This window comes from Corythoichthys intestinalis, chromosome 8 (assembly GCF_030265065.1).
Source record: "Corythoichthys intestinalis isolate RoL2023-P3 chromosome 8, ASM3026506v1, whole genome shotgun sequence".
Lineage (NCBI taxonomy): Eukaryota > Metazoa > Chordata > Actinopteri > Syngnathiformes > Syngnathidae > Corythoichthys > Corythoichthys intestinalis.
This window is the reverse complement of record NC_080402.1, coordinates 49369811-49396115: the sequence shown is the minus strand read 5'-3', so window position 1 is coordinate 49396115 and position 26305 is coordinate 49369811. Positions and strand designations below refer to the sequence as shown.

General features: G+C 39.0%; 1 protein-coding gene across 3 annotated transcripts; it reads left to right on the top strand.

Moving 5' to 3' along the window:
* Window positions 1-80: 80 nt before the first annotated feature.
* On the top strand, window positions 81-26305 carry LOC130920817 (uncharacterized). Of its 3 annotated transcripts, none has more exons than XM_057844273.1 (7): window positions 81-396; window positions 2519-2784; window positions 24539-24664; window positions 24732-24799; window positions 24885-24971; window positions 25914-25955; window positions 26028-26305. In XM_057844273.1, exons 1-7 carry the CDS (start codon window positions 182-184, stop codon window positions 26229-26231), a joined length of 1008 nt encoding a protein of 335 aa, XP_057700256.1. In that variant the 5' UTR covers window positions 81-181; the 3' UTR covers window positions 26232-26305. The 3 variants fall into 3 exon arrangements, with proteins under 3 accessions (XP_057700256.1, XP_057700257.1, XP_057700258.1); XM_057844274.1 differs by lacking the exons at window positions 81-396; window positions 2519-2784 and adding exons at window positions 21012-21575; window positions 21719-21789; XM_057844275.1 differs by lacking the exons at window positions 81-396; window positions 2519-2784 and adding an exon at window positions 21426-21575.

Sequence of the window (26305 nt, the reverse complement as noted above, 5' to 3'; positions counted from 1 at the left end):
TCAGTTACCGCCATAGCAACATCTTAGACAGTTCCTCTCCTCCACTGCCAGCGTCTGCCGTCTCTGCCGAATTACGTAATTTACAGAAAGCCGCGTTAGCACTCGATTTCCGAAGTGTAGCACCACGCTATCCTCGTCTTATTTCACAACAGTTTTCAACGATTTACTCGCGGGATTCATCATGCCAAGTCGATGTGTAGCGATGTATTGCTCACATGAAGGATCGAGACTTTATGAGTGGCCTGTAAAAAAATCTTTAGCAAGGATTTGGACATTGTTCGTGAGAGTCAAGCGAAGGAACTTCACACCGGCTGCAAGATCGGTTCTATGCTACAAACATTTCAGCGATGAATGCTTTGAAAACTTAATAAGATACAACTTTGGTTATACAAAGATGTAAGTACCCCCTTACTGGCATTTTCTAATTTAAAATTTGATGCCATTCTGTTGCTCTTAGAGGGTAAATCAATAATATATATGGCGGAAAACACTCAGGTGAACTGAAGTTCCGCTCTCCGAGGCCCCCAATATTGGCCAAATTTCAAAATTGTCTGATATGCATGTGTGTTACAACATTGGAAAGCTTAAAATCTCAATTTTCTGGGGGAAGAAAAATTTTGAACAGTAGGGCATTTAAAAAATAATAATATAACATATATATATAATAATAATAATAGAATAATAAAATAATTTTTATTTTAAACAGCAAAACCCTATCTGGAGGTGAGAACACGCGAGAGCAGAATTACAGACGCCATGACTTTAACAAAATATTATCGCGTACTTACCTTGTTTCGGTCCAAAAACTCCACGTAGCATGTATCACTGAGTGTCAAGACACAGCTGTGACTGGCCACAGCTGGATTTTTTGGGAAAATTTGTGGGTGAAACATGGTTATATAACAAGGGTCGCAATGCCGAAATCGCAGACATTAAGGAGGGGTCGAGATTCTTTTTCATATATTTACTCTTTTAAAACGTCCCCCCCCCCCCCCCCCCCCCAGTTTTTCTTTGTTTGGATCGATATTTATCGTCTAACATATCGGAGAAAATGCGACAGTAACCAAAAAATACAATTAAGCGATAGTTATGAGGTGGATATCCGTGATTTATTTAGAGATGCCATTTTTTTTCATTGTGACATTAATTTGTTTAAAATATACGAGTGAATAATTTTTTAAAGTCGTTTTTTTTTTAAACTAAATATTAGACATGAATTAATGATTCTGAGCTAAAAATGATAGACATTTTGAATAATAAATATAATTACTTACCTTGTCTTTATGGGTGGGTTGAAACAAACGCGGTTTGCGACGTCTGTAAACAGGGGTTTCCAGGGCAAAACGGACAAATCAAAAATAGTTCGGGGGCTAAATGCGCCATGAATCTGCTATGGCAGCATATAGACATATTGTTCTATCAAACACAACAGTTCTTTAGGCTTAAAATACAGCAGTTTATTTTAACGAGGGGTGCAAGAGCAGAAACTGCTTTTTCAGACTTGTTTGTGTTTTCTGCCATATATAGTGAGGAGCAGAAGTATTTGCACCCCTTGTGATTTTGCAAGTTCACCCACTTAGAAAATAGGCAGGGGTCTGGATTTTCAATCTCCCATGACCCCTCTGCATCATTCAGATGGTCCCTGGCAAACTTCAGACGAGCCTTCACATGTACTGGCTTCAACAGGGGGAACCTTCTGTGGAATGCATGATTTTAAGCCATTGCACCGTAGTGTTTTACTAACAGTAGCCTTTGAAACTGTGCATCCAGCTCTCATCAGGTCATTTGCCAGCTCCTACCGTGTAGTTCTAGGCTAAGCCCTCACTTTTGTGATCATGAGTGATGCCCCACAAGGAGAAATTTTACATGGAGCCCCGGTCCGAGGTAGATTGTAAGTCATATTTAGCTTTTTTTCATTTTCTAACAATTGTTGCAACTGTTGATTTATTTTCACCAAGCTGCTTTCCAATTGTCTCATAGCCTTTTCCATCTTTGTGGGGCTCAACATTTTTTTCTCTGGTGTCTTTCGAAAGCTCTCCGGTCTTGCCCATGGTAGTAGTTGGATTATGACTGACTGTGGGGTGCAGAAGTGACAATTATGGTCTCAAACGGTTGGTGGGTGGGTGGTTACTCATGGAGTAAAGGTGGACTTTTTTTTAAGGTAGACTGACAACACTTTGAGTGTCATAGGTATTGCTGATTCCCAGGGTACAAATACTTATTAACCCCAGTAAATTACAAATAAATGATTTTAAAAATCATACAATGTGTTTTCAGATTTTTTTTAGATTATGTCTTTAAGTGGAAATGCATCTATGATGGAAGTTTCAGACCTCTACGGTACCTATTTTCTAAGTGGGTGAACTTGCCAAATCACAAGGAGGGGAAAATACTTCTGCTCTTCACTGTATAGATATATCAAAATGTTCTCAGCACCAAATAAGCCCTTGGCTAGTTATCTTTTGGTCTGTCATAAGGTAAACATAAAGGCCTTTTTTTCTTTATTGATTTTTTTTAGGCTCCGTTTGAAGAGTGGTGCAGTGCCAACAATCCACCTGCCAGGCCCTGATGAACTGCAACTAAATATTCCAGTTGGGCTGTCAGCACCAAATACAAACCATCAAAACCATAACTCCAACACTCCAGCATCAATACCGAGGTCTGCCTATGCAAAGAGGGAACGATCACGACAGATAGATGCTGCTTTGTCTGAGTATTTACTGTTGGATTGCCAAACAAATTTGGACATTTCTGGGGTTGAGCCAGTTGAATCGGCAGCTGCAGGTAAGTTTAACAACAATGTGAAACTCTTCTTCAATTCCCTCCAATCCAATTGGATTTTACCATGTATACAGTTCATCATTCTTCTGTGAATGACATCACACATCCGGGTTTGGGAAGTAGAGGGTGACCCAAAAAAAGTTTACACTCAGTTGACTGCTTGTTTAAAAGCCATTGAAACATATCTAAATAGGTTGTCATGCTTAAGTGATTCATTAAGGTCACTCAATGCAGCTGGTAATCTCTCGTCTCTACAATTCCTGTGCTTCAGCTGAAAATGAAGAAAACTTTAGCTGTACCTGAATTGCTGGGTGCCGGTCTGACACCTACTGAGATTGAAGCAAATCTGAGAATATCCAGATGTGCTGTCTACAAAGTTAAAAAGAAGCTGAAAGATACTGGAACAGTCTCACGAAAACCTGGGTCTGGAAGTGCCGATCTGTGCGGACCAAAAAGTTGATTGACAAGGTGATATGTCGCCACCCCAGAGTCCAGATCTCAATCCCCTGGATTATAGCATATGGACAACTGTGGAGGACAGTGCCTGTAAGAAGCCACAAACCTCTGTGGCAGCCTTGGAGAGGTCCATTGTTAGATCTTGGGAAAAGATGACAGCATCCTACATAAAGAAGACCTGTCAAGCGTTCCGCAGGCGCCTGGAGGCTGTTGTGACACTTAAGGGAGGACACATTGAAAAATAGAGTGTACTGTACATGTTCTTTACAATAATGTATAATTTGTGATTAAATTCTAATTCTAAAATGAATAAACATGGCATTTAAGTTGTATTATGGCAGTGTAAACTTTTTTTTTTGGGTCACCCTGTAGGCTTGAGGGAGGGAGTAAAAAAAAAACTCCAAAAGCTCCACACAAATTCTACCAGAAGTTACGCATAGTCATTTTGAGGAACTCGTCCAAGGTTTAAAATCTTACAAATGACACCGAAATCTGAAAAGTTACGTCAGGGTAAACTCATTGGCTACCACTGATTATCTATGTCGGTGAAACATGATCACTTAATGCCAGCCTTCCATGTTGAAATGGATTTGATGTCTATAACTGTCAGTGTTGAAGGCAACGGGCAACAAAATAATCCAGCGTCATAAAGATATTACAAAAATATATACCGTACACTACCGAAACAAACTTTGAAAAAAAGAAAGAAAATGTCCAGCAACAGCAAAACAGTCAAGAAAATCACAACCAAGATCTTATTAATTTATCACACTATTTTTCATATGAATTATGATTATCATTGTTATTTTATTATGTCAAATAAAATACTGAAATTCTACACAATGTGCAACGAGATTTAAAGCTTCAGCATAACGTGCACCACATAAAACAAAAGCAAAAGTACAATAAGGCTAATACAAAAACAGGTTACAGTGTACTCAGATTTCAGAATAATTGAGTAAGTGACTAGCAGCAAGTAGTGATGTAGTGGTAGTAGAACAGTGCGTACGTATAATGACAGTATTCAGACTAGGAGGCAGATGGCTGACTTGTTATGTGCAAATGACAGTTTGTGCATAGATATTGATGTAACAGTGCAAAAATGCTATAATGTAGCTGCATATATTGCATATGCAGTACCCATTGCCACCCAGATTATTATTGATTGTCTGAACATATTACTTAGCGAGATGCATGTGAGCACAGGTAGGTAGTAAGTTAGTAATACATTACATTTACTCCGTTACATTTACTTGAGTAACTTTTTGGGGAAAAAAATATTTCTAAGAGTAGTTTTACTAAGCCATACCCTTTACTTAGTAGATTTGTGAAGATGAAACACGACTATTACTCCGCTACTTTGGGCTACACTAGTTATATTTTTCCTCTTTATTCTACATATTAGATTTGGCTCCTTTCTTTTGGTCATAAACACCAACAGTGGCTCAACCAGTTACACCAATGAGACGTCACAACAATAATCACATGACTATATTATATCAATTTTGCTTGCAATAAAGCTTGCCGTTCTATGATCACGCCAGCCTGTTCAATGTGGCGTCTTTAAAGCACTGTCCAAAATTAAGTATTTGACATACAGTGGGGCAAATAAGTATTTAGTCAACCACTAATTGTGCAAGTTCTCCCACTTGAAAATATTAGAGAGGCCTGTAATTGTCAACATGGGTAAACCTCAACCATGAGGGACAGAATGTGGGAAAAAAACCCAGAAAATCCCATTGTTTGATTTTTAAAGAATTTATTTGCAAATCACGGTGGAAAATAAGTATTTGGTCAATACCAAAAGTTCATCTCAATTAGACATGTGCCGGTTACCGGTTTCACGGTTTACCGTGGTGTGAAAACGTCGCGGTTTCAAAACCACTAAAATTTTCCGTCATACCTTAGTACGGTATTCGCTATTTTTCATGTGCCAAAATGCAGCCGAAGTGGCTTGGTGCGGCAGCGCTCACCCCTTCCCGTTTGTTGCCGTGAGTGTCAGTGACGCTATTCTGCTAAATAGCCAGCAAACCCAAATACAAATCCTCCAAACACAAGGCGTACTTTTCTTCAATTTATTGAGCTCTCAAATCGTGGTGAAATATACAAATGAATACATTTAAAACGTTGTACAATTGTATTTTTCCACGTGTGATTAGGTTCAACAGGATAGCAGTAGCACCATTAAAAAGTTCGCCAAAAACAAAAACATTTTCATTTCAAATTCAATATACAAACTAACTAAAACTTACAAAGACGAATGTTAGCCTAGGCCAGGGGTCAGCAACCTTTTTGGTGTGGCGTGCCACTTTCAAATTTTCTTGTCAATCAGTGTGCCACACCCAGATTAATGACGCACATCCGAATTTTTATATCCAACAGAGCTGTAATTTTACTCCAAACAAAACAACATGAACATACGTTGAAATCTTACAACTACCATTCTTCTTTATCAAATAACTAAAAAATAAAAGTATATTGTAGAAAATATCAAAACTTGAGCATCATCTTATGTAAACATATCACACACACACACAACCCAGCAAGAAAAGGGGAACAAGCGTGATTCTCAGTGCAGGTCTCTCACAGTACAGAGCGGGCTGTTTTAACCTTCGAAGTCAGAACAGGCGACTACTTTGTCTTGTTCACTAACAGTGAATTCTACGCACAATTTTAGATTTTATATAACAAATACAAAAGATGCCTACCTTAATGTGATCCCTGGCCCTGTTTTCCATGAATTTCATGTTTTGTCTCGTAGTGGCGTTTGACACTTGTTGTGCGACACACACACAACGCTCTCGAGGCATAATGCACAGAGCAAGCGGAAGTAACCAGCCAAAAAGTTGTTACCGTCACCCCCAAGGGGCCGCTGTCCCCTACAGTATGACCAGCTTACTAGTTAAGCGTAAGAAAAAGAGAGGCAGGGAGCAAGGGGTTGAGAGAGAGTTGTGCGAAGAGCGCCATGAAAAGTGGCTGTGTCCCATGCTGGTTTTAGTTTTGTTAATAAAAGTCTCCAGCAAAATACCATCCAACGTGTCACTGTGTTTTTATACACATCACCACCTCTCTGAAGTAAGCACCGGGCGAATCGACCACAACAAGCCACGTTAATCGCCTGTCCACTTCACACTATGGTGCAGAGTTGCAATTATCAAAAAGTGCAATTGGTAACACAGTGTACTTCCGCCAGCTCTCTGATTGGTCGGCTTCGTGACATGTTAGTAGCGTGGGCTGAATTAAACGCGCAGAGAAAAAAATCCGACAAGCGCAGGAGTCGAGAAATTGGGGAAGAGCTGGAGGTGTGCTCAAAATCCATTATTGCTCGCATATAACGCCACAGGCAGAGTGGGTGAGAGGGGCGGTCCCGTAAAGCCCCTAAATAACAGGGCGCGCAACTGAAAATGCCTTAATTTCCGGTAAAAAAAAAGGCGCATTGTAAATGGGCTCGCTTCCGCTATCCAAACAGCTAAACATGAAAAGGTTCACACTCTGGATGTTTTCAGTAATCCTTTATGTGTCTCTTTCCTTTTTTGTGAAACTAAAACAATGAAAAAATACACGCAATCAGCAACAATGCTGCAAATAACAAAAATGCCATCCATATATGCAAGCACAATTAGCCTGTATTCAGTAGTTCTTAATTAGGAATATCAAACAAATTTCCCCTCAAACATGCAACCTAAAGACAATATAAAGAGTGTAATTCTCAATTTGACAACAAAATACTCACAGACGTTGCTCTAAAGAACACAAATGCCACTCAAGTTGTGAGAGTGGAGCTGCCATGTAATACACTGAATCCCATTTGAAGAACTTCCTATTTGCATTTTTCTTCTAGTGTTTTAGAACCAATAAATAAAACGGCCACAAGATGGGGCGCTTGAGCAAGTGATAAAGCTACAACCGACATTGAACATAACACGCATTTTTTTTTTTTTTGCCATGCCCTCGCGTGTCACTGGTTAACCCTTCGCGTGCCAGTGCTGACACGCGTGTCATAGGTTGCCGACCCCTGGCCTAGGCTAAGCTGGGAGAGCAGCTTCGTTGTGGTTTTATGTCTCACAGCCGCTGAGAGAGAGAGAGAAGCTTGAATGAAGGGGGGAAAGAAAAAGAATCGCGTCAAATATCGCTAATTGAGAAAGGAGGTCTCACTCCTCACTCCTCACTTTTTTTTTTTTTTTTTAATTAGATGAAACCTTTCCTCAACAATATTTACATTTTAACATTTATAAAACTAACTTATACATTTTTAACTAACTTATTAACTTATGAATTCTTTGTTCTTTTTAACACAAAGGCATGGCATCATGTAGACTACAGTTGAAAAAGGTGGCTGAAAATGGCAAAACTTCACTTGAGCTTCCCCCCTCAAAAAAAGTCATACAGTATATATTTTTAATTTTATTTAGAAGTCTTTTTACTTTTTATAGCAATTATTTTGTTCTTACTCTAATATTGAGCAACTTGAGCTGTGGCTGTGGGTATAGTCTAGGTTCTATTTATTTTAAATTTATATAAAATACTTGTTATTTTGTGTTAATTTATTTATTTTCACATTATATTCATGTTCCAATTTACAAATATGTTTTGAAAAAAAATCCTGTTCAATGGAAATTTTTTTTTTTTTCTTTTAAACCCATACATCTCAAAATTTTGGAGCCATAATTGCAATACCGTGAAACCGCGGTATTTTTGCTCACGGTTATCGTACCGTGAAAATCTCATACCGGCACATGCCTAATCTCAATACTTTGTTATGTACCCTTTGTTGGCAATAACGGAGGCCAAACGTTTTCTGTAACTCTTCACAAGCTTTTCACACACTGTTGCTGGTATTTTGGCCCATACCTCCATGCAGATCTCCTCTAGAGCAGTGATGGTATGGGGCTGTCGTTAGGTAACATGGACTTTCAACTCCCTCGGAGACTGGCTAGGGCACTCCAGGACCTTGAAATGCTTCTTACGAAGCCACTCCTTTGTTGCCCTGGCTGTGTGGGATCATTGTCATGCTGAAAGACCCAGCCACGTCTCATCTTCAATGCCCTTGCTGATGGAAGGAGATTTTCCCTCAAAATCTCTCGATACATGGCCCCATTCATCCTTTCCTTTACACAGATCAGTCGTCCTGGTCCCTTTGCAGAAAAACAGCCCCAAAGCATGATGTTTCCACCCCCATGCTTCACAGTGGGTATGGTGTTCTTCGGATGCAATTCAGTATTCTTTCTCCCCCAAACACGAGAACCTGTGTTTCTACCAAAAATTTCAATTTTGGTTTCATCTGACCATAACACATTCTCCCAGTCCTCTTCTGGATCATCCAAATGCTCTCTAGCGAACCGCAGACGGGCGTGGACATGTACTGGCTTCAGCAGGGGGACACGTCTGGCAGTGCAGGATTTGTGTCCCTGGCGGCGCATTGTGTTACTGATAGTAGCCTTTGTTACTGTGGTCCCAGCTCTCTGTAGGTCATTCACTAGGTCCCCCCGTGTGGTTCTGGGATTTTTGATCACCGTTCTTGTTATCATTTTGAAGCCACGGGGTGAGATCTTGCATGGAGCCCCAGATCGAGGGAGATTATCAGTGGTCTTGTATTTTCTAATAATTGCTCCCACAGTTGATTTCTTTACACCAAGCATTTTACCTATTTTAGATTCAGTCTTCCCAGCCTGGTGCAGGTCTACAATCTTGTCTCTGGTGTCCTTCGACAGCTCTTTGTTCTTGGCCACAGTGGAGTTTGGAGTGTGACTGCCTGAGGTTGTGGACAGGGTTCTTTTATACTGATAATGAGTTAAAACAGGTGCCATTAATACAGGTAACGAGTGGAGCCTCGTTAGACTTCGTTAGAAGAAGTTAGACCTCTTTGACAGCCAGAAATCTTGCTTGTTTGTAGGTGACCAAATACTTATTTTCCACTCCAATTTGGAAATAAATTCTTTTAAACTCAAACAATGTGATTTTCTGTTCTTTTCCCCACATTCTGTCTCTCATGGTTGAAGTTTACCCATGTTGACAATTACAGGCTTCTCTAATCTTTTCAAGGAGGAGAACTTGCACAATTGGTGGTTGACTAAATACAGTACTTATTTGCCCCACTGTAGCTGTCAACATGACTCGAAAATGCAGATTTTAATCTCTCTCTGGTTTTATTTGGCACCGATTGACCACGGAAAACCGTAGATATGATCCTTTTAATTTCATAATAGGAATTGTTTTGTCCACTAGACGGCAGTCATGCTCTTTGGACGAATAATGCTTAATTAAATTAAATTTAATTTTTTGGATGAATACTTTTACTTGAGTAATATTATTTTGAAATCATGCTACTCTTACTTGAGTCATTTTTGGGGGGGTACTCTACCCACCTCTGCATGTGACAATGTTGTGGCATTAGCAGCGCGATGATAATGACACTTCAATGCAAACTTAAGTGGAGTATTGTGACAGCTCTTGGGAAGAAACTGTCTCTGAGTCTATTTGTTTTGGCTGGTATCGCCCTGTAGCGCCTGCTAGAAGGCAACAGGTTAAAGCGGTGGAAGGTGTGTGTAGTCTTTTAAGATGCAGCTTGCCTTCCTAGGCACTGAGTGTTGTAGATGGTGGACAAGGGAGGAAGGGGGCAGCCAATTATCTCATCTTTAAGTTTATGTACTGTATCAAAATATTGGACCCCTATATGGAGGGGTATTGCAAAAAACAGTGGCAGTTCTAGGATTTTTCCCAAACCGAGGCCAATAAGGAGCCATGTGTAACCAGGGGTGAAAGTGGCTAGAATTTCTTGCCGGAACTCTCTACATGAAGGTCGCCACAAAGCCAGATTTTTTTTTTTTTTTTTGTGGTTCAAACTTCCTAAAACCACTGAAAAACAAAGGAAACTGCTTTTGGCACGGTTATTCCTTTAACACATTAAAAAAAAAACTGATTTTCATCCACTGATTTGCGAAATAAAAGTTAACAAAACCAGCAGTGACCCAAACCTCCATTTCGTAGCTTTTTATTTTCCCTCGTTTCCTCACATCTAAATGCAAAATCTCAATTTTAACTGAAGAACATAGGATGTAAATTGAAATTGAAGTTAATGTAAACATTTACGATTTGTTTTTTAAATAATAAAGATACAAGTAACATACATTCACAAAAAAGTTCAAATGACTTATACTATGCACACTTGCACAGTGAAATGAAAAATATTTTAAAGATCACACAAGCATTGACTTTTTTTTTTTAATTAGGAAAATGACATTAAATACGGAAATGAATAAGTAGCCTAACATTATTGAACAAAAACAAGTCCAAAGTGCACATTGACAGGTAAGATGTTCTGAACCTCCCCATCAGAGAAAATAAAATAAAATGCAGTATAATAAATAAGCCTCCTCAAATCTTCACTTCACTTTTTACTTTTTTTCATCAATTTAACAAGCTTTTTTTTTTCTTTCTTGCTGTTCCAGAAAACATTCGCATTTGAAACAGTCGGGGCTAACTATCTCCGCGGATCACATGTCAGTATGTCAGCTAACTGAACGGAGAACTGCGTCCAGGGGTGCTTGCTTTGCTGCGTGCATGCGCACATTGACATGACCCATCAGATAACGACAGCAGCTGGGGAAACCTCTGTGCCGTCCGTGGAATAAATAATAAATATCCGTGGAAACGGATTACGCTAACCAAGCACTTTATTATGCTTGTTGTTAACACTTGTATATGTGAATCTGATGTTGGTAGACTGCTTTTTTTCTTCGAGATATGATGCATGTGTGGCAGCGTTGCAGTTTTTTTTACATCGCGTTTTCATAGTTGCTGTCATATTTACGGGATCAAAGCACCTATACCGGAACTGTGTTCTAGCATCGAATCTTACACCGGAACAGCGTTCCGGACCGTTACAGCCCACTTTCACCTCTACATGTTAAACACAGGGGCCAAGTGTTGCTCTCCTCAGTGTTTTGGTCAACAAGGCAGTACGTAGATTATCCTGCATGTAGTAGTAACAACTGCTGGTTTGTTTCAGTAAAAGGTTTTGTGTGTGCTGCAACAGTTTTGTAGATATTATATTTGTAATGTGTAGTGATGACGTAACGCAGCCCCCATCTATGGGGGAAGGGAACCGCAATGGTGCCATTTGTTTGTGTTAGATTTGTGCTCGTTTGTGTTGTAAAAATTTTTGTTCATGTTGCTATCGTTTCATAGATATTGAGATATTAATTTCGAGTGATGACGTCACTCGCTGTCATTCCGTATCCTGATGCTGCATTCGAGGAACGTGGGAAGTCACTATTTTGATGGACATTATTTTTACTAGTGGTGTCAACAATAATCGATGCGGCGATGCATCCCGATGCGGGGCATGGACGATTCGATTCGATGCGGGCAACAAGCCGAATCGATTCAGCGCATTTTAAAATATATAAGTACGTTCAAAAATCTTCCCTGCGCAACTCCGGTGATGCAATGGATTTGGTTTCCCCATTTGTATTATTATTGTCATGTTTCATTTTTTACACACTGCGTAACTCTGGTCAAGTTTCCCACCAACCTCATAGAAGCCAAAATGTCTCCAGATGTCAGCTTTCAATGTCTTAGGTGCATCAAGAATCTTTCTTGCTCCCTCTTTCTCCGCTTCAGCCATTGTTATGTTATGTCCTATCTCTTAGAGGTTAGATCTTGTGCCCGAGTTCGGTTTCGGGCCCATAATGTTAAGCATTCACGTTCGGGTTGGGTCGGGTCGGGCTGCCCCGCGCCGGACTAATAAATTATAAAAAAAAAAAAAAAAAAAAGTTACGAAAGACACTTTTATTTATGCACACAAAGGCAACACAAATGTGATCCTTTTGAATCCTCTCCTCTGTGTGTCTGCAAACTCGTTTTTTTTATTTTTTATATTAAACTTTCCCAGCGTTATTTCGTTGTGTAAATGATTTTATAATGATCACAAAAATATGTAGACTATTTAAACATTAAGAAAACTTGCGTTTTTTTTCTGCCAACTGAGAATTCGTAACGAAAGACACTTTTTTATGCACACAAAGGCAACACAAATGTGATCCTTTTGAATCTTCTCCTCTGTGTGTCTGCAAAATAGCATGTTTTTTTTTTTTATATTAAACTTTCCCAGCGTTATTTCATTGTGCAAATGCTTCTATAATGATCACAAAAATATGTAGACTATTTAAACATTAAGAAACATGCGTTTTTTTCTGCCATCTCGAAGAAATGAAAATAAATTGCTGCAGCCGCGTTTTTTTTTTTTTTTCGCGTCACTCCAAGCCGGGTCGGGCTTCAATACCAGCGGGCCGTGTCGGGTCGGGCTGGATTTTTTAGGCCCCATCTGACCTCTACTATCTCTCTGCTCTCTCAATTGCAAAAAAAAAAAAGAAATTTCCTCATGTTGAAACAGATTGTTATGGCTGCTAAAATGCTGCTGCACTTCATTTTAATTCATTATTTTTTATTGTTATGTGGTAGTTACTGATTGCATTTCTAAGTTGATTGCACATATATAGTGGGCTAGGCCAACATTTTACTTTTGTTCTACATTGCAATTTAGTTGGATGTTTTGTTTGCAACTGAACTGATCCCTGGATTGATATAGCGATAAAGATGCTGCTGCACTACAATATTTTCTTTGTCGCTTTTTTTAATATTTACTAGAATATTTTTATCGATGGGTTGTTGTGATTAAAATACAGTGACTGTTATTACTGATTTTGCACAGGAGTTCAGATGTTGCACTGTGTGAAAGGCTGCTACTGTGTGTAAAAAACAGAGAAAGCCCTGGTCTCATTCAAAGCACCAATTAAATGCTGTGATCTGTTTTTTGTTTTTTTTAAAAAATATATATCTAAAAGTATTTTCATTTGACTTCAACCAGGAGTGACACAAGAGCCAATAAAAAGTTGTTTAATGTCTGACCGCTTGTGTTGCCTCATGATTCACGAAAAATATGCTTTGCTTTAGAATTTTAATGCATCCCAGGCTTTAAGGCATCGCGATGCTTTGCCGAATCGAACCGAATCGAATCTTGACCCTCTGAATCGAATCGAATCGAATCGAGTCGTGGCCCTCCGAATCGTAATCGAATCGAATCGTGAGGGCAGTACCGATGCACACCTGTAATTTTTACCCATTTTTAATCAAAATGTGGGGCTGGCTGACCTCAGATTGACCAATAAAAGAATTGTAAATATCTTTATATATGTTTATATATACATACATATACATAGAGGTCTGAAATGTCAATCATAGATGCATTTCCACTTATAAAGACATAATCTAAAAAAAAAATCCGGAATTCACATTGTATAATTTTTCAACAATTTCTTTGTAATTTACTGGGGTTCATAAGCATTTGTACCCCTGAAAATCAGTGCTAATATTTAGTGCAGAAGCCTTTGTTTGCAATTACAGATGTCAGACGCGTTCTCTGTTGGTCTTCACCAGGTCTTCATATATGGAAAAAGGGGTTTTGGCCCATTCCTCCACACAAATCTTCTGTAGGTCTGTCTGGTTTCGGGTCTGTCGTTGAGAAACACAAAGTTTCAGCTCCATCCAAAGATTTTCTATTGGATTGAGGTCTGGAGACTGGCTAGGCCACTCCAGAACTTTGCTATGGCTTTTACGCAGCCACTCCTTGGTCAGCTTGGCTTTGTGCTTTGGATCATTGTCATGTTGGAAGATCCAGCTACTTGTCATGTTAGAAGATCCAGCCATCTTCAAGTATCTGACTGAGGGACGGAGGTTGTGGCTAAAAACTCTGACAATAGATTCAACCTCTGCTTTAAACGGTACAGTTGTATACATGATCAAGCAGTCCAGTGCCAGAGGTAGCAAAGCAACCCCAAAACATCAGGGAACCTCTGCCATGTTTGAATGTGGGGACCATGTTCTTTTCTTTGAAAGCCTTGTTTTTTCTCTCCCTGTAAACTCTAAGTTGATGCCTTTTCCCCAAAAGCTCTTCTTTTGTCTCATCTGATCAGAGAACATTCTTCCAAAACGTTTTTGGCTTTCTCAGGTAAGTTTTGGCAAACTCCAGCCTGGCTTTTTTATGTCTCTGGGTCAGAAGTGGGGTATCCACCATAGAGTCCCTTTTCATTCAGACGCCGACGGATAGTACGGGTTGACACTGTTGTACCCTCGGACTGCAGGAAGCATGAACTTGTTTGGATGTTAGTCGAGGTTCTTTATCCACCATCTGTACAATCTTTCGTTGAAATCTCTTGTCAATTTTTCTTTTCCGTCCACATCAAGGGAGGTTAGCCACAGTGCCATGGACTTTACACTTACACAGCCTTGAGATTGCCCATGCTTCCTCACAATTTTGCTTCTCAAGTCCTCAGACAATTCTTTGGTCTTCTTTCTTTTCTCTATGCTCAATGTGGTACACACAAGGACACAGGATAGAGGTTGAGTCGACTTTAATCCATTCTAACTGGCTGCAAGTGTTATTTTGTTATTGCCACCACCTGTTATGTGCCACAGGTAAGTAACTGGTGATGTTAATTACACAAATTAGAGAAGCATCACATGATTTCTCAAAAGGTGCCAATACTTTTGTCTGGCCCATTTTTGGTGTTTTGTGTAAAATGATACTGATTTTTTCCCCATTGTCTTTTGTGTTTTTTCAGTGCAAGCAAAATAAATGAAGATATTACTACCAAAGCATTTGTAAATGCGATCATTTTTTGGGGAGAAATTGAGCAGAATTGCAGGGGTGCCAATACTTTTGGCTAGCAGTATATATTAGGGGTGTAACGGTACACAAAAATCTCGGTTCGGTACGTACCTTGGTTTTGAGGTCACGGTTCGGTTCATTTTCGGTACAGTAAGAAAACAAAATGCAAAATATAAATGTGCTAGTTGTTTATTACACACTTTTGTGCTTTCAACAATAGGAACATTAGCCTATAGACCCTACTCACCTACGTCACAAAATGGGCATGTCGCTGTTTCCGGCCGCCATATTGTACCTATTTTTTAGACCTATTCTCATTGTTTTCAATTAGTCGAGCAAATTATAGAGCAATTCATGGAAGCCCCGGTGTTATCTGACGCTGTAAACTCATTGGATGCGTTGCATAAAAGGCGTTACGTGGAAAAGCTTCAGTTTATCCATTCGCCAGATCCGTATTTGATGCCTAAATCGATGTTTTTCGACCCGCTGGCTTCGCCTGACATCTGCTATTTACAACTATCTTGTCCACACAAAATCAGCCTATTCTCACGAAAGTTTGAAAAACTTTAAGAGCTTGGTGGCTTATAAATGCTACGTTGCTGGTTGGGTGAAACAGGTCCTCGTACACGAAAATTCGGCAGGAATCTTGTGCTCGGAAGGTGAGTTACGAAATTTTCAATTCAAAATCTTTTGTTCTTGCTAACATCCACTGTCAAGTCTAATGTATTTCATATCATTTGTAAATGGAGCTAGGGCTTTTAATGTTTATATGGTTTAGCGATAGCACTCTCACTACATACATATATATTATGTAATAAATATGAAGTGCGATAGCACTACTCCAGATTGTCCCTAGTTGAATTTATTTTTTGGCTTTTGACCTCAATAGTGAAATTGTAAATTAATTGTATGACAATTGTCTGATTATCCCCTTATAATTATATATTTTCAGGTAGTTCATTCACAACGTCTGAGTGTATGTTGTCGGCGATTAGCCTAGCAATGATCTTAATTGTGGCTGTCAGCCCAAAACCCTCTAAATATATATTAAATGCATCTTACCAGATATAAAATGACTACTACATAATCTGTGGTAGTCGTTTGGAGCCCAGTTTTCTCGTCGAATTGCAGCAGTCAATCTCGGTCTCCTCTTCGGGTCTCTCGGAATACGGTAAAAATTCAAGTCTCTCCGTCTATCTTCTCTGTTTTTGCAACCGACCGCCACACACAACTTCACCATTTTGATTATTAATGTGAACGAGCAGAAAAACACGCCATAATAGGAGGAATTTACGAAGCGCTAATGCATTAACATGAGGAGTATAGACCCTACCCACCGACGTCACAAAACCACGTGCTCGCTGTATGGTTCCGCCCACTTGTCCGTCATTTTGTCTCTGTATTAGCATTGGTTTCAATTGATCGAGGAATTTAAAATGCATTTCATGGAAGACCCAGTGCTTTCTGATGCCGTAAACTCACTGGATGTGTTGCATAAAAGGCGTTATGTGGAAAAGCTTCGTTCTATACAATCGCCAGATCCATATTTGATGCCCAAATCGATGTTTTTCGACCCACTGTCTTCGCCCTGTCTGCCTGACATCTGCTACGCTGATATTTACAATTATCTTGTCCACACAAAATCAGCCTATTCTCACGAAAATTTGAAAAACTTCAAGAGCTTGGAGGCTTATAAATACTTCGTTGCTGGTTGGGTGAAACAGGTCCTCGTCCACGAAAATTCGGCAGGAATCTATCTTGTGCTTGGAAAGGTGAGTTACGAAATTTTCAATTCAAAATCTTTTTGTTATTGCTAACATCCACTGTCAAGTCTAATGTATTTCATGTCGTTTGTCAATGGAGTTAAGGCTTTTAATGTTTATATGGTTTAGCGATAGCACTCTCACTACATACATACGTGTATGTTGTTGGCGATTAGCCTAGCAATGATCTTAATTGTGGTTATTTGTCAGCCCAAAACCCTCTAAGTATAACTTAAATGCATCTTACCGGATATAAAATGACTACTACATACAGGCATGAAAATGGGTCAGGGGTTAAAAAGGTGAGAAAGGTGTGGAGGAAATTTGTTCCGGCGTTCTGCACAAAATGTCCGCCGTCGGCAAAACGTCCTACATGTGGCAAATTTGACCATTTTAATTTTTCACATAAGGCTTAATATTCGAGTTAACGGGGGTTTAATTAGTTGAAGGAGTTGATTTCAACCACCATTGACTCGCGCTAGCTTAGCCACTCCGGAGCCCTGAAACTAACAAATAACTGTCAAACTGCACAGAATTTGTTCAAATCATTTCCAACGACTAATTAAACCCCGGCTAACTCAAAGATTAAGCATAATGTAAAAAATTCTGAATTTCCCCTTTAAAATAAAGACCATTGAATATGGCTCTTAAAATGTTGTCTATAAAAGTTTTAGAGCAATAAAACAAACAAAACAAATGAATAAAATGAACAGGAATCCTTCAAAGTATTTCATAATGGGTCCAAATTATTTTTCGAACAGATCATGTGACTATAGAACCTTAGAGACAGCCGTTTGCATTGCTTAGCCAAAACTACAGCTGAGGAGGCAAGATGGATATTTAGAATTTCTTTAAACCTAAGCTTTCAAAACCCTCAACAACAACTGAGCTTGAACCGAGGATTGAACACGAGCAGTATCAAAAAGTCCTGGCTGTCGTGTTACCAGTCGTGCTGTAATTCCAAGTTGTGCTTGAATTGGATGCTTATAGCGGTGGACAGTCTTTTTGAGCCAGCGCAAAGTTTGCAGCGCACGGGGATATTTTTGTTATCTTTACTGGACAAAAATGTGAAGTAATGGCTGTGTTTCCAGTGTGCAAATGCAGCCGTTTGTAGTATATCTCCTGCCTATTTCATTGCATCCTGGCGAGGTAGCAAGGCTATGTTGTTTTGGCCGCAAACTCCCAGCGCTCACGCATCATGGTAATACACGAGACCCTTTTTGTTCCATCCCCGATTAAAAAATGTGACATGTGATGTCACTCCCATGACTACAGTATTCTTCATTCTACACACATTATGGGGCAATAACAAAATAGTAACGCACAGGCATCAAGGAAAGTAATTTTACTCAGATTACTGATTTAGAAAAATAAACGCGTTAGATTGTTCTTTACTGAAAGAAAGTAATCAGATTAGTTACGCATTACGATACCGCGTTATTGACAACACTGCTTTTATATTACCGTTAAATACACAAGCTTGACGCTACCTTAACGGGAGCTATTTTTTCACCGGACGCTCCGGCAGTGTTCAACGCAAGCTGCAACGAACGGCAGTAACTTTGTCATACCACAAAATATGAAAACGAAAACCATTACTCACTAAATTCAATATGCTGGCAAATGCATTCATCTAAAAACAATTGGGAGTGATACTTTACCTCCTCCAGCGAATGTGAATTTGTGCTTAGTACAAGATCATCACTCGCAATTAGCGATCTTTGACGCTCTTTTTTTTTTTTTTTTTTTCCTCCCCGCATACAAACTTGTTTCTCTCTCAGCGGCTGTGATTAACCTCAATGAAGTTGCTGTCATAGCTAAGCCTTGCCTATCATTCGTCTTTGTAAGTTTTTAGTAACTTTGTGTATTGAATTTGAAAGGAAAATGTGTGTTTTGTTTTTGACGAACTTTTTCATGAAGCTAAACTGTTGAAGCTACTCACATGTGGAAAAATACGAGTGTACAACGTTTTAAATGTATTCATTTGGTATATTTCAGTTACCACGATTTGAGAGATCAATAAATTGAAGAATTTACGCCTTGCGTTTGGAGTGCTTGTTTTTGGGTTTGCTGGAATAGCGTCACTGACACGCAGCATCAAACAGGGGAAGGGGTAAGCGCTGCCGCGCCAAGCTAATTCTGGCTGCATTTTCGACACATGAAAAATAACGAATACGTACTACTGTATGACGGAAAATTTTAGTGGTTTTGTAACCGCGACGTTTTCATAGCATGGTAATCCGTGAAGGTAACTGGCACATGCCTACAAACGACCCCCCCCCCCCTTAAAAATTTTTCTCCTCGGATCTACACGATTCACGTAGGTCATCCTTTTGGACTTCAAAACGGCGAATTTCGCCGAAAGGTGATAGATTTTCATGCCTGTACATAGTCTGTGGTGATTTTTTGGTGCCCAGTTTTCACGTCGAATTGCAGCCGTCCATTTCGCTCTCCTCTTTGGATCCCTCGGAATACGGTAAAACTTCAAGTCTCTCCTTCCATCTTCTCTGTTAGTGCAACCAACAGCCACACACGCCTTCACCATTTTGATTATTAATGTTAAGGAGCAGAAAAACACGCCGTAAATAGGAGGAATGTACGTAGCCGTAACAGGTTAACACTATGTTTTGACGGACAATTGGGCGGTACCATTCAAGAGAGCGGAGTTGTGACGTCACGTGGGTAGGGTCTATACGGACACCATGGCGCGGGGGCGTGGCTGTGACGTCACGTGAGTAGGGTCTATACAAAGCTAGAATTCTGCTCAAAAAGTAGCAGGTATTTAAAGATAATCCAACAACAATTTGGCTTTCAGACCCCACGTATTGGTCAGCTTTTTTTCTGAAAGAAAGAAAAAAGAAGCCCTGTGCTAAAGAAAAAAGCAATCCCGATGACAAAGATTTTAACATGACTTTTACAAATGCAATGTCTCAATGAAACATTTTTTTTCTTATGAACGTTTTTCAAAAGCTTTATTGGTGGATTTTCTCAAGTTAAAGCACCACACAGAAATTAATCAATTTAATTGTGTAAGCAGGATGTGTGTATATTATTTTTATTATTTAATTACAGGTGTTTTAGCTCATTTAAATTTATTTTATTTAAATGGGCTATTATTTATTTTATTATGTTTTTATATTTTACAAATGTGATGTAGTATTCATTTATATTGTATATTTTATGTTGTATAACTTTAGTTCCTATGTGAATATTAGTTCCTACTTGTTTTGTTGTGGTAGGAGGATTTTGTATTGAACACGGGGCCGTGTTGGTTATTATTATAGCAGAGAAGACAGCAGTAAATCAACGAAGACAAGTCAACTGTGCCCCGATCTACCACTCAAGAGATCTGATAGACTCAAAAAGTAGGTTACGATTGCATATTAGTTTGAAAATCGACCGGATCCACCGTATTATTACATGAGTGACTTCCGGCCCGATCCTAGCTACCGGTTGTAGTATTGACGCAGGAGGGCTGCGTCTCGCGTCAAATAATCAACTCTGCCGTTCTCGTGCGTCGCGTTGAGCCGCTTCTGGGACGCGTGTAACACACGTGCATTGGCTGATTGACTTTAACGCCCGCGTTTCACTGCGTTCTCGCAGCGGCTACGTTGTCGCGCCATGACGTTTCTTAACTGTCCTACCATGTTAGTTCTCATTATAGTAGAGAAGACGGAGTAAATATAATCTACACAAAGAAACTGTAACCCGATCGACTCACAGCCTCGAAAAGTAAGGGTTACAAACTTACATTACGTTAGAAACTCGTTCGGTACGCCTCCGTTCCGAACCGAGGACCCCGAACCGAAACGGTTCAATACAAATACATGTACCGTTACACTCTTAGTATATATGTATTGTATATATAACAACACAAAGAAGCACAAACGATTGATGTCATTTTTATATAAATTTGCATCTGATGGGGGCCAACATCACAAAAGTGTCAAGTTTTTAATAATTTGTATTTGATCATGATGTGTGCAAGTAAGGATACAATACATGGAACAAGAATTTGAATCACTTTGTTTGAAAAGCCATTTTAAACATGAAAAGCAGCATTAGTATTTAACATACTCTAGAAACAGCATTATCTCTTTCTTACTCATTTCAGAAAAGAACGATCCACTGATTGCCATGCTTTGTGCTAAAATGGGGCACTTCAGAGGTGCACTTCAGGGGCCATTTAAATTAAAGGTGGGGCCAGTGCCCCTGTGACCCCACCCCTAAAACTGGCACTGGCAAAAATGCAGGTGGGTATTGCACAAAAAAACTTTGGTAGATTGATGTTTTGAACTGAGAGGTCAGTATAGTAATATACGTGCGTTTAGCCTGCTGGAATTAGAAGAAGAAGAAAAAGCTGCCCAATACCGTCACAGGATTAATTTTATCCTGGATGTTTAACCTGGTACGGAGAGGCTAGCTGCAGAGGATCAATCAGTCACCAGTGATCACTTGCCCAGGATCAATTTGACCTATTTTCGTGGATTTCATTTGAGGCTTAATATATCCAGGATGACCAATATTTACAGACTTAATCCCTTATCCTGGTGTTGTGCATTACCCATCTGGATAAATGCGCAGACGCGGCTTGACTTTCTTGTGTGAGTTGGTTGCGTGTTTGCCGAGCCGGGATGAAGTGTCGCGGTTTACAGAGAACCCAGAGGTGCGGATGTTTGGAATAAGTGTGCGCCCCTGCATTTTCAAGAAATCCACGAGATCGATCACATAATTAACGCCCGAACAATGGAAATCGGACGCGCGTCTTCTTTTACTCCTGCGGAGCAAGAGCTGCTTCTTCGGCATTATGAAGAACTGAAAGCCTGTATACGCCAAAAAGGAAACACAATTGTTGCTAAAAAGGCGAGGCAAAAAGCCTGGCAAATAATAGCGGACCGCCTTAATGCGTAAGTAGCTCTCACGTGTAGATTCATAAAATGTACTCCACAAAAACTAAATACAGTTAAAGATACGGAGCCAACTACTTTTCCGAAGAAATTGACTTTGTATCCGATGTTGTGTTCTTTTTCATTCATTGTCCTTATTCAAGAGCAAACTTGTCAGGCCAGAGAAGGACCTGGAAACAGGTGAAAACCAAATACAAAAATATTCTGCAGACTGGTAAGTTTGTGGAAGTTTAATTAGTACTGCAACGATTAAACGATTAACGCAAGTAATTTGATTATAAAAAGATTCAGATTAAAATTTGCTGCTTCGAGTATTCGTTTAATTAAAGTGGTGTTGTAATGGTTTGTTTTGAAATTGTTTGCATTTAGTTTTATTGATTTGGACGGATACACTGCCCTCTAGTGGCAACAGTGAATTTAACATGACTCATTTTAAATGGCTGAATCCAGCTGCTCCCTGTTAAGACCAAATCAGTTTTTGTTTGAGCTAATGTTTTTTTTAATGCATTCCAAATTTAGTTTATAGGTATATTTAGCCCTTTTTGTGGGAATATGTGTTCGAACCATTTGATAAGAGCATTGGGGGGAAAAAAGTTAGCATTTCAAAGCATTTAAGCTAGCGTACATTTGCCCTTTAAGTTAGCCAGTTGTTCCCTCATTTATACATATATTTTTTATACCGTTTGAGGCTCAGCTAATGTCTTTTAAAATTTTCTGTTACTTACCTGATTACTTGATTATTCGAACTATTTCATCTATTAATTACTAAAATAATCGATAGCAGCACTAGTTTGAATAGGAATGTAAAATTATTGACATTTGTTGTCTGCTTTAAATTATTGGCACCTCTAGAGAACTATCACAGGGGCGGGCAGAGGGGACACTTAACCCTTTCAGGGACAGTGGTCACTGCAGTTAACAGCTATTTAAAGAAATGTAATCTATTTATACGGCAATTGACTATTTTTAGTCATTTAAAAAACTTTAAATATTGCACAAATATCATTATAAGTATTATTTTTAAATGATTAATCATTATTCTATTTTCTGATATGTATTACTATAAATTATATATTGATACAATGTTAATTAAAACTTCATTAATTACATTTAAATGAATAAAATCAGAAATACACACTGGCTACAGCCCCGAGTAACCCCCTAAAGTAGATTTTTTTTTCTCAAAGTATTTAACTCATTGTATGTAATTGACGGCGATTGATGTTCAATTCATTTAAACTGGGAAAACTGGCTGGGAGTGCTCTTTTTATCAGTGCTAAAAATAATTAAAACAGAAATACACTCTGTTTATGCCCACCCATAGCACTTTGAAATTCAAATTTGATAGCTTTTAACTCATTGACTGCCATTGACAACGATAGAAAGATGTCTAATTCATTTAAACAGGAAGGTCTGGCTGTGAATGCTCATCTTTTAGTGCCATTGATAGAGCTAGACATCAGTTGACTGGGACAGGCGAATGAACGAACTCATTCATTCGCCCTTTTCAGTCTAAATGGATTGGACGTATAGTGGGGTCAATGGCAGCCAATGAGTTAACAAGGAAGTGACGCGGAAATGCCCCAAAGGTAATAAGAAGTGACCAAAAAAAATCAACAGTCACCAGTAAGTGACCCCCAAAAATAGTTACCGATCCTGAAATCAACAGGAAGTGACCCAAAATATACAAGGAGTGATCAGCCAATTCATATAAACTGGAAGGACTGGCTGTGAATGCTCATCTTCAGATATGTGTAGAGTAGCCCAAAAAAATTACTCAAGAGTATCGTTACTTCTAAATAATATTACTCAAGTGAAAGTAGTCATCCAAAAATTTACTCAAGTACAAGTAAAAAAGTATTAATTGGAAAGAATACTCAAGTAATGAGTAACTGCTTACAATGTATTTAAATATACATATATATATATATATATATATATATATTTCTCCGCACAACTTAATCTATTGTAACTGTTATTATCATACAGTACTGTAATATCACCTGTTACATGACAATATTCACAATCAGAGGTGGGTAGAGTAGCCAAAATTTTTACCAAAGTAAGAATAGCGTTACTTCAAAAATTTATTACTCAAGTAAAAGTAAAAGTAGTCGTCCCAAAAAATGTGCTCAAGTACAAGTAAAAAAGGTGGTGAAAAGAATACTGTAGTAATGAGTGACATTGTAAGTAACTGCTTACATTTTTTTTTTTTAAATGTTTTTTTTTTTTTTTTCCTCAACACAAAGTTTTCTTATGAACTGTTGTAATAATGATACTGTGCAATAAACCGTTACATTGCCACATTAAGCCAAAGAAATAGGGGAAAAAAATGTTTTTACAAATTGAATTCCGCCGAGAGAAAAAAAATAACAGAAATGAAGCATTATCAGTCCGTAGGGCATGAGTGCCCTCAAGTGGAGAAAATAATTCCTAGTTTGAATGGTTAATAGTTCTTTCATATTTACGATTATGAAATTAAAAGGATTTCGTCTCCGCTTTTACTTGGTCAGTCGGCGCCAAATAAAAACTGTGAGATGTTTAAATCCGTGCTTTCTTGTCATGTTGAGGGCAGCACTCTATGTCAAATACTTCATTTTTTACGGTACTTTAAAGACGACACGTGATTGAACAGGCTGGCACTTGTCTGATGGGTATAATGGAGTCGTGATTATTGTTGCGAAGTCTCATTAGTGAAATCGGTAGAGCTACTCTTGGCATCACTGGCAAAGAAAAAAATAATATTTAGAATAAAGAAGAAAAATGTAACGACTCTTGTGTAGCCCAAAGTAGCGGAGTAAGAGTAGCATTTTTTTCTTCACAAATCTACCGCTGTCGACATCTCTGGCAAAAATAAAGTCAAGTTGTTGAATAAAGAGGAAAAATGTAATGACTCTTATGTAGTTTTTGGGGCAATTCCCTGATAGTCTGATTGATTTAAATGAATGTGTTTACAATTGTAGCAGTCAAGAAAAAAGCACTCTGCAGAGGGCTGGTGGGTGACCAACCCGCCCAAGATCTGACACCAGCAGAGGAGCTGGCTGCAGAATTCAGTAACCGGAGGCCAGTGATCGAGGGGATCCAGGAAGGTAAAGTGATTGACTCGTCCTTGCAGCATTTTATTATTATATTGTCTGACTTTGAATCTGTCTGCAGTGTCTTGGGACAGAGTTGTGAAAACGGAGGACGGTGTAGTGAAAATTGAGCCCCCAGACAACGATCCAGTTAGTATAGTACATTTCATTGCAAGTACTTACTTGCTATGTCATTGCCATTCTCAAAGTGTTTTCTTGAATTGTGTGTGTACAGTATACGCAAGAGGAAGCCACTTTTGCAGCTGTGGAGTGTACCTCTGCTGAAGAGGAAACACTGTCTATGGACTCTAGAAGGCTTGAGGTATCGTAATTTTTGGACTATAAACCGCTACTTTTCCCCCTCATTTTAAATCCTGCGGCTTATCCATTTGGGCTAATAGGTAACCCATTATTTGACAGCGGCGTCGTAAGACTGCCATAAGACCGTCATAATTATGACATGACATTATCATGGGCATTAATGAATGCTTATGACAGATATCATTAAGTGTCATCCGGAAAATTATGTCACTTACTCCATTTATATGCAGCTTTGATCTTTTATATCCATTCAACATGGGGATAATTTCCTGGATGACACAAAATGACATCTGTCATAAGCATTCATTAATGCTCATGGCAGTGTCATGTCATAATTATGATAGTCTTATCACCGACTTATGGCGCCACTGTCAAATAAAGTGTTACCAAATTCCATTACTAGCAATTAATGAAACAACTAGAACAGTAACTGAAGAAACAATTAGCACAGAATATGAATTTTGATTTGTTATTTACATCTGTATCGCTGCAATGCATGATAGGAGGCAGGTTGGATGACAACACTATTGACAGCAGGTGGCAGCAGAGGTTGACTGTCTCCCCCAAGAAAACAATGATGCCCAAATGAAGCTTTTTGAAGCAATGAAATTTTGCAGCCAATTGGCTCAAAGCTTCATGGTGGTTCATTCGGTCTTATGACAGTCTTATGACGCTGCTGTCAAAGAAAGTGGTACCGGTTGATATCTTTTGGTGTAAATATCCCATAATACAGTGATGATAGCTGCGGCTCATAGTCCAGTACGGCATATCTATGAGCAAATGCCGTTTTCGCGTCAAATTTGGTGCGTGGCGGCTTTTAGTCAGGTGCGCCTTTGCATGCGAAACTTACGGCATTATGTGAAATGTGAAATGAAATCTAGAAACTATCTAAATGGTAAGGTTTGTTTGTTTTTGTTTTTGTTTTTTTACAAATGTGCTGCAGGATGTAGCGACTGCACAGCAGCAAAAGGAAGCTTGTAACATTGTGAGTATATGCGGAAGTAAATCTATGTAATGAACACACTCCATTGTGCTAATTGCCCTTTTTTTCCCTCAGAATTCACAAACCATCAGAATACAGTACGCACAACATCTGCACAAACAGACTGAACTGGCAGAACTCCAAATCCAGAGGGAAAAACGAAATCTAGAAGTGATTGAGCTTGATGTTGAAATAAAAAAGAGGACTCTAAGGAAACTGGATCTTGAGATCCAAAAACTTGAACATGAGGTGAATATTGCACTCTGTAACCATGTTTGATTTCATGTGTTAATCCTTGTGACTTTTGCACACTCTTCTGTACACTGAAAGCTGAGGACTGATGACAATGAAAT